Genomic DNA, 8651 nt, shown 5'->3' on the forward strand with positions numbered 1-8651 from the left:
TTCATGCGCACCAAATGGTTATGTTTTATTGCAATAGGCTGTCTTCTACACCTTATTTCACACCAATAAAATGTGCGAAAATATTCTGCAATCGTTGAACACATTTTTGAACGCGTTGAAATCATTATTCAACGATTACGTATTTACTAAGAAATGATAGGGTTTTTCCAATAGGAGGGGTGGAATACAAAGTTCGAATTCCAAAACAAAAGTGTAAGAAATATTTTATTCTACCCCTCAATCGATTCTGATGTCGTCATCTCTAAGTAAAAGATATCTTCAAAAGTATTTAAATGATACTTCTTTCCTCAAAAATCTAATTTTAGTGAAATTTAACGTTGATAATCTGACGTCACAATTTTCATTTTAAACTTGATATCATTACGCATTACTATTTAGGGAGAGGGCTGGAATAAGATTGAAATCTAAACTATTCTTATCAAATTTGACTTCAAAGAAATGCCCTCATTGAGGAGAGTGAGTTTTGCTTGTTTGTATTTTTTCTTGTTTTGGTTTTTTTTTTTTTTTTTTTTTTTTTTTTTTTTTTTTTTTGTTCCTTTAAATAAAAAAATCTTAGATTTTCTTATTCTAATTGGTACTACCGCAAACTCGGGGACCCAAATAATTTTGGGGGTTTGAGAGGGGGGTGGGGAATTTTTTTAAAAAAGTCTCTCCCCTCCCAACCCTCCTACTAGACTCTTTTAAAAAAAAAAAGTTTCCCCCCTCCCAAAACCCCAAAATTATTTGGGTCCACGAGTTTGCGGTAGTACCTTCTAATTATAGTGACCTAAACTCAGCTTCAAAGATATTACCAAATTTACGCGAAATGTCACAAACGGTCATTAGATTTAATATCTTGCCAATTTTTTTTCTTCTTCTATTGAACGTCCTTTTATTTCCTTCCATCAAATGTTGTGTTATTTCGGAAAACTTGTACTTCTCATATCGATAAAATGGGATGACCCCCAACTTGCCAAAAAGTCTAAAACCTAAAATCCCAAAGATATCTCATATTTGAGAATTTTTGGCAACTCGGAGAGAGGGTTGGAGGTATCATATTAATTTGATATGAATTTTAAGTTTTCTGGCCAAAATAAAAAAAAATCATATTTTTTTAAGTCAATAACTTTAAGGTCAATATTCCTATGCCTATGTTTATTGTGTATGTATATATAAGAAGAAGATAAAACTAAACTGGCAAAGTGACGACAAACATTGGATGTCTCTCATTCCTGAGGTTAAAAAACAAAATAAAAGCCAAAAAAAAAAACCCATCATATTTTTTTAGTGTATGACAAATCTTTTCTCTTCCAGTGATAGTGGGAAACGTAAAAAAAAACACAAACTGCAATGAATATTGATTTGTCACCGGCCATCTTATTCCTGTGCGTTCCGACAATCATAATATTATTTATCCCATTATATGCATATCATTAATGTCATTATTCTGACTGTCATTTTATTTTAGTGTAAAGAGAAAACAGTATAGATACTATCTACATGCACATCTAGTAAATCGTAAAATCTAAAATAGTACATCCTACCTTTCCAACGTCAATACCGATAGGTTTGAAATCAGACTCATTTCAAATTGTACTCTATTCAAAGGGGTAAGTGTAATATTATATCATTTTGAGATGATCTGTCATATTCGTGTGTTGTTATTTCAAAGGGTTTTTTAATTTTTAATTAAGGATTTAACCGGCTATGTGGTCTAGTCGTATGACACTCGCTTTCGGATCGGAAGGTCATAGGTTCGAGCCTCTCGCTCGGCGCATAGTTGAGTCCTTGGAAAAGGCTCTTTACTCACATTCTCTCACCGTACTCGGGGGTAAAATGAGTGTCTGGCCGTTAACAGCGTTGTCTTTGTCCAAAAAATAGTAATATTGCCTAACAGACGTTATGCCCCGTCCTACATGTTAAATATTGCTGTTGACCAGGGACCTCTTATAAAGCGCTTTGAGCACGTTTAGTGGATATTGCGCTATATAAAAAGCTCAATTTCAAAGCTCAATTTTAACCAGCAGTGCAAGCTTCTCAGCTGATCCAGCTGTCCTTCCTGTTTATGACCATTTGTTACAATGCTTTCGCTCACTGGCGTACAAAATAACACTTACGACATTGTATGGACTTGTTAAGCATATTATGTGTTAAAGATTTAAAAAGTAACACTATTCAGAATCTGGAGGGCCGACGGTTTAGGTAAAATGTTTATAAAATTTGCCTGCCAAAATAATTGTTTCCTAGACACGAAGTCAGTATTCATGTTAGACTTTATAATCTTTTAAAATAAATGAAAAAAAAAAAATCTATTGATAGTTTTAAATCATTGTTCAAGCACAACCTTTTTACCGTTACAATTTCATGATATTGATACGATATTACATACACTGCTTCTATTGATATCTGTCACTGGTTTTATGAAAGATATTTCCAACCACAATCGGACTAATGCTATTATTACAGAAGGCCCCCACAAAAGTATAACTTTAAATTGTTAAACAAATTATAATTTTATTTAAAAATAAGAAAATGTAAACAATAAAATGAAAGGTTTTGACAATAAAACATACCTATTTAGAACACGTATAGACAATACAATACTCACAAACAAATTTGTCTTGTTGTTGTCTCAAGTTTGCTCTTCTGTTTCCTTGTAACAACGTTGCTCTGACTTTTTGTGAAGATGTGTAGTGTGGATACTTCTTCACTCTATACCGAACACGGCCCAACAAATATTTAGAACAACTGTGCTTCTGAAATATATTTCACACACACAACTTTGCACTATCCTTTTATATCTGGATAGATATTTGACCGAGCAAGTTCTTAGTTCTTAACGGGCACCTTATATTATCACACACTTTTATGGAGATGTGATATAACGACATACGTCGCTTTTTAATTTGTCACCGAACCGGCCAACCTTTAATATATTTATAACACAGTTTTGGCCTTCTTTGTTACCAAACCGGCCAGTATAACACAGTTTAGACATTTTTTGTGTTATACGCGTACTTTTATCGGGACACATAATATGCATAGTAACAGATCTGCCTTCTCTGTTCTATAATTTTATTGATCTCTTTTAGATCGGACTGACATTGCATAAATTTCCTTTCTTTATGCAATAATTTTGTCACCCGTTTACGGACTTACACAGTACAGTAACCTGCTCTTTGCCTTCCTATTTTCCGGCCCCGAACGTTTCTCACACACTCAACCCTGCATTATGCGAAAGAATAGCAAATGACGATTTGCGGCCAGCCGTGGGATTATAATTTAACCATGTGCTTTTTGTAAGTCTGTACTACTTGTTTTTGTTTTTTTTTGGGGGGGGGGGGGGGGGTTTGGTTTTTTTGGCGATCCATTTTCTGTCTTTTTACTGGTTTTGAAATGACATAAATTTATGTGTCTCAAGCGCTGTAAAACCCTTTAAACGAAACCAAACTCTAGGGGTCACAATTTACGTTTAAAATAATTTTGATATTTCAGCTCTGGAAAACGTTCCTATTTTGTGGAGAAGTTAATCAAGCCAAGGAATGCAAGACCGTGTTACTCCATCACCAACTCCTTCTCGAAAGAGGGTGCAAGCAATACATATCGTATGGGGGTAAGCATCATCATCATCATCATGTAGTTCCATATCTGAAGCAGACGTCGGAGGTCATCTTCCGCCAAGCTGATCTATCTCTTGCCAATTCTATTAAAGCAGCGCCACCTTTCTCAGCTTCATCTGTCCAAGTTCTTATCCCTTTCAAATAAGTTATTCTTTGTCTTCCTCTTATTCTTTTTCCATTCATCTTTCCAGTCAAGGCGAGTACTTCCAAACCAGGGTGGCGGATAATGTGTCCTAAAAATCCCATTTGGCGTTTGATGGTTTTTGTTATCAGTGATCTTTTTCTGTTTGCCATTTCTAAAATGTCTTCATTTCTTTTCCTTTCCACCCATGACACCCTCATCATTCTTCTGTAAAACCACATCTCCGCCGCCTCCAGCCTTTTAACCATGGTCTTGTTTATGGTCCAGCTCTCACAACCATATAGCAGCACAGACAGTACATAGCAATCCAGGACCTTGATTTTTGTTTTCATGCTAATATTCCTGTTTTTCATAATTGTATGCAGCTCGTTGAATTCATTCTTCGCCATACCTATTCTTTTCTTTATTTCACAATCTGATTTTCCATTGGATGTCACATTGAAGCCTAAATATTTGAAACATTCAAGGGTAAGCATATTCAATTTTAAGTATTTTATTTGCATAAAACATTGCATGCAATATTGATGACTAGTAAAGCTGCTACATCTCCAGATGTAAAACTAATCTCTGACAACCCCCCCCCCTTTCTCTTCTCTCTCTCTCTCTCTCTCTCTCTCTCTCTTCTCTCTCTCTCTCTCTCTCTCTCTCTCTCTCTCTTTTCTCCAGACCCCTTCATCTCTACCGCAGGAATTCAAATAAAAATATTTAATATATATATACATATAATAAACAAACTGGACAAAATTACGAAGTCTCGCTACTCGTAATTTAGTTGTAAAAAACGGTACATTTTATGCCATAGTATGTGTGTATTTGTGTATTAAAAATATGTAAAATATATAATGAGTCTATCTATATTTATTTCGAATTATTTATTTAGTTTCTCAAAATAGTATATTATTGCAGTGTTTTCGTGTCGAAAGTCATAAAGATGACATGTTGGCATAACCTCACATATATATATATATATATATATATATATATATATATATATATATATATATATATATATAATATATATATATATCGTGCCCGTTAGATTGTGGTTTTTGTGTATATAATTATATTAAGTTATGGTTTTTAATATAAAAATGTTGAGTTGGCAGATATTAATATGTTGTTACTAAAAACTGCCCTTCACATTCTTATCTCTCTTGAAACTTAGAATGACAACTATGCTATTGGTCGCTACAACCCAGCTCCCCATGATCATAGTGCTGTACTGCTCCATTTTGTGTCACGTCGTTTTTACTTTTCTGCCCTCTGATGAAGAAACGTCCCATCCCAGTCACAGCTTTGTTATAACAATAGCCATGATAGAAATTCTATTCACATGTTACTTTGTGACACGATCGGAGAGCATCGGGCGTCTCGTCATTCAAGCCATGTACATTGCAGTCGCTCAGGTAACTATGGAAAATACGGTGGTCTGTGGAATCTTCAAAATTGAAGTTACAGAAGAAGAAGAAGAAGAAGAAGAAGAAGAAGAAGAAGAAGAAGCAGAAGAAGAAGAAGACGACGAATACGAAGAAAAATAATAATAATATAAAATAATAATAATAATAATAATAATAATAATAATATAATAATAAAAAAATAATAAAAGAAAAGAAGAAGAAGAAGAAGAAGAAGAAGAAAGAAGAAGAAGAAGAAGAAGAAGAAGAAGAAGAAGAAGAAGAAGAAGAAGAAGAAGAAGAAGAAGAAGAAGAAGAAGAAGAAGAAGAAAGAAATAGCTTACCTTTGAAAATTGTCGTGAATCTTAATCTGTAACAAAGCAAACCAAATCAAGGTTTTTAGTCAAATGATCAACAGTCATTCAAATATCAATGAGAAAAAAACCCCAAGAAAACTAGCACATAGATTCAGCTGTAATGTTTAAACTCAATCTTTGTGCGACTCAAGAATAGATGTCTCATAACTGGGTATTATGATACAAACGAATTCCTTGCTTGTCATGTGGTATTTTGGCGTCAATGTTTTAAACGTGCATTGTAATGCATACGAAGAGATGGACAATATTCACTTTAGGTTTAGATATAGAATATTGTATAGTAAAATATTGTAATGTGTTTAGAATTTAAGAAGATATCAGTTCACATCCCCACATAATCGAAAGCATAGAATTTAGTTCATTTTTTATGTTCAAGGCATTAAATGGATATTTCATCATAATACCACAATAATATTTCAAATTTAAAAGTCGCAATAGATTCATTTAATGTGGCTATGTGGTCTAGTGGTATGACACTCGCTTTCGGATCGGAAGGTCCTGGGTTCGAGCCTCGCTCGACGCATAGTTGAGTCCTTGGAAAAGACTCTTTACTCACATTATCTCACCGTACTCAGGTGTAAAATGAGTACCTGGCCGTTAACAGCGTAGTCTTTGTCCGAAAAATTGTAATATCGCCTAACAGGCGTCATGTCTCGTCCTACATGTTAAATGTTGCTGTTGACCAGGGACCCCTTGTAAAGCGCTTTGAGCACGTTAAGTGGATATTGCGCTATATAAAAGCTCAATATTTTTTTTTTAATTTCAAATTCATTTCCTTTCTTCCAGACATCATTCCACGTGATCTATCTAATGTTGTCATCTGGTCATGTGACTCACAGAATTCGCCTCGGAGAAGGGAGAGGGAGACAAAAGCTAAAAGGAGAAGTTTGCGAGGATTGAATAACAAAGTGGGAGTTAGGGCCGGGCTGCCTGAAGTATGGAATCGTGAAAATACTAGCTTAAAGGTGAAAATGGACAGACTTCGGATGGAAACAATAAATAATGGACGTGTAGGGTAAAAAAAAACAACTTTCGTCAGCAAAACAGGCAAAGCAGAGAGCCGTTTGATTCATTTTGGTTTCTTTGTTGAATCATTTGAGTTTCTGTGTTGACTTATTTGATTTATCCTATAGCTGCCATACCGCATTTTTTGGAATATTCTCATCAGTGTTATTTAGTCTTGTTTTATGTATGTATTGTGTTCATTTTTGTTATATTTGTTATTTGTTTCAATTCGGTACAACATTTTGTTTTATTTGTTTTCAACGGTTCTTCGTTTATTGTTTTACTGATGACGTGTTTGTACCCGAAACGTCTCTTGTTTGTATTACTTCCATCCGAAACCTTTTCAATTTTCACCTTTTTGTTTCTTAAAAAAAAAGAATAGAAAAGAGGGCAACATATCTAAAGGAGTCGCCGACTTACATTATCATGAGAACATGGCCAACGAATTATTTTTTTAAATGCTCACTTGAAAAATTTATCCTTCTTTGCAATAATTAAATAAATGGAGATGTTGCATTCAGCTCATGGGAAACATTAAAACCTTTGTTGATGTTATCGGTGTTCTCTTTAGAATACGCAGAGTAGTCATTGTATTAACCAACAGCTTTTTTGACCAATCGAAAAATGGGATTTTTTATACACCCCAAGACAAGGCTCGCTCGGACAAATATTATAGTTTGTAGTTTACAAACATTAGAATGACGGAAATACTCTTCAACAGTCGTAACGTCACTTCCTTCCTAATGACGCATGGTAACTTAGTAACACTGGCTCTAAACTATCGGAACAATGGCGGACGCCCGTATGAAATATTTCTCCGGCGAGCATAAAAGCGTATCCAGAGGAAATAAACCCCATACATTTGATCATGTTTTGACTTTTACACATTCTGATCACAAGACATAATATGAAAAGATCTAGCCAGCATGAAGAATAAAAAGTATTGATTTTCTTTCTTTAGAACCAAGATGGCCGCCGTTGCCAGGCGGCGTGACATCAGACTGCTGAATCCAATGACATCGCCGCTCTGTTCTTTGTCATTGTTTTCCAACCGCTTGTGTGATTAGTTCTTACTAGATTTACTCAATCAGACTATAGATAGTGTGCGTTTGGCTAAGAAGTTCACAACATTGCCTTCAGGAAGTATAACGGACCAACACACAAAATTATGTGTAATCTTGCAAGTTTGTAGTCTGGTTAATACAGTTTAGTGAGAATTACTCATAAACGCGGATGGCAAAAAAAAAAAACAACAAAAAACCAATAACAAAGGCCCGAATGGCGTCAACTTCGTTCTATCTATAAAAGGTTTTCTGTGTTGATACAATGGGAGCGATCTATAGATAGTATGCGCTTGGCTAAGAAGCTCATAACATTGCCATCCGGAAGTATAACGGACCAACACACAAAACTGTTTATCCATGAACGTTTATAGATAGAATGCGCTTGGCCAAGGAGTTCACAACATTGCCATCCGGAAGTATAACGGACCAACACACAAACTCTGTGTAACCATGAACGTTTATAGTCTGGTTAATATAGTTTAGTGAGAACAACTCACAAACGCGGATGGCAAAAACAATAACAAAGGCCTGAGTGACGTCAACCGCATACTATCTATAGTCAGGTTAATACAGTTCAGTGACATTACTCATACACGCTGATGGTAAAAAACAATAACAAAGACCTGAGTGACGGCATCTTCGAACTATCTATGGATAGAATGCGCTTGGCCAAGGAGTTCACAACATTGCCATCCGGAAGTATAACGGACCAACACACAAACTCTGTGTAACCATGAATTTTTATAATCTGGTTAATACAGTTTAGTGAGAACAACTCACAAACGCGGATGGCAAAAACAATAACAAAGGCCTGAGTGACGTCATCTGCATGCTATCTATAGATAGTTCGAAGATGACGTCACTCAGGCCTTTGTTATTGTTTTTGCCATCCGCGTTGTGAGATGTTCTCACTAAACTGTATTAACCAGACTATAAAAGTTCATGGTTACACAGAGTTTGTGTGTTGGTCCGTTATACTTCCGGATGGCAATGTTGTGAACTCCTTGGCCAAGCGCATTCTATCTATATGCCTGTTTTCGTCCAACCGA

General features: G+C 35.3%; 1 protein-coding gene across 1 annotated transcript; it reads left to right on the top strand.

Moving 5' to 3' along the window:
* Positions 1-1427: 1427 nt before the first annotated feature.
* On the top strand, positions 1428-7078 carry LOC144977796 (uncharacterized). Its single transcript, XM_078923191.1, has 4 exons — positions 1428-1610; positions 3496-3613; positions 4928-5168; positions 6320-7078. Exons 2-4 carry the CDS (start codon positions 3543-3545, stop codon positions 6431-6433), a joined length of 426 nt encoding a protein of 141 aa, XP_078779317.1. The 5' UTR covers positions 1428-1610; positions 3496-3542; the 3' UTR covers positions 6434-7078.
* The last annotated feature ends 1573 nt before the right edge of the window (positions 7079-8651 follow it).

This window comes from Berghia stephanieae, chromosome 8 (assembly GCF_034508935.2).
Source record: "Berghia stephanieae isolate SIO BIC M18660-M18661 chromosome 8, UCSD_Bste_1.3, whole genome shotgun sequence".
NCBI lineage: Eukaryota > Metazoa > Mollusca > Gastropoda > Nudibranchia > Aeolidiidae > Berghia > Berghia stephanieae.

Excerpts from the sequence above, each read along its gene's own strand:
- LOC144977796 (XM_078923191.1), top strand. The coding sequence starts at position 3,543 with ATGCAAGACCGTGTTACTCCATCACCAACTCCTTCTCGAAAGAGGGTG. Across the intron at positions 3,614-4,927 it reads GCAATACATATCGTATGGGG|AATGACAACTATGCTATTGG; the intron begins GTAAGCATCATC and ends CTTGAAACTTAG. Across the intron at positions 5,169-6,319 it reads TGTACATTGCAGTCGCTCAG|ACATCATTCCACGTGATCTA; the intron begins GTAACTATGGAA and ends CCTTTCTTCCAG.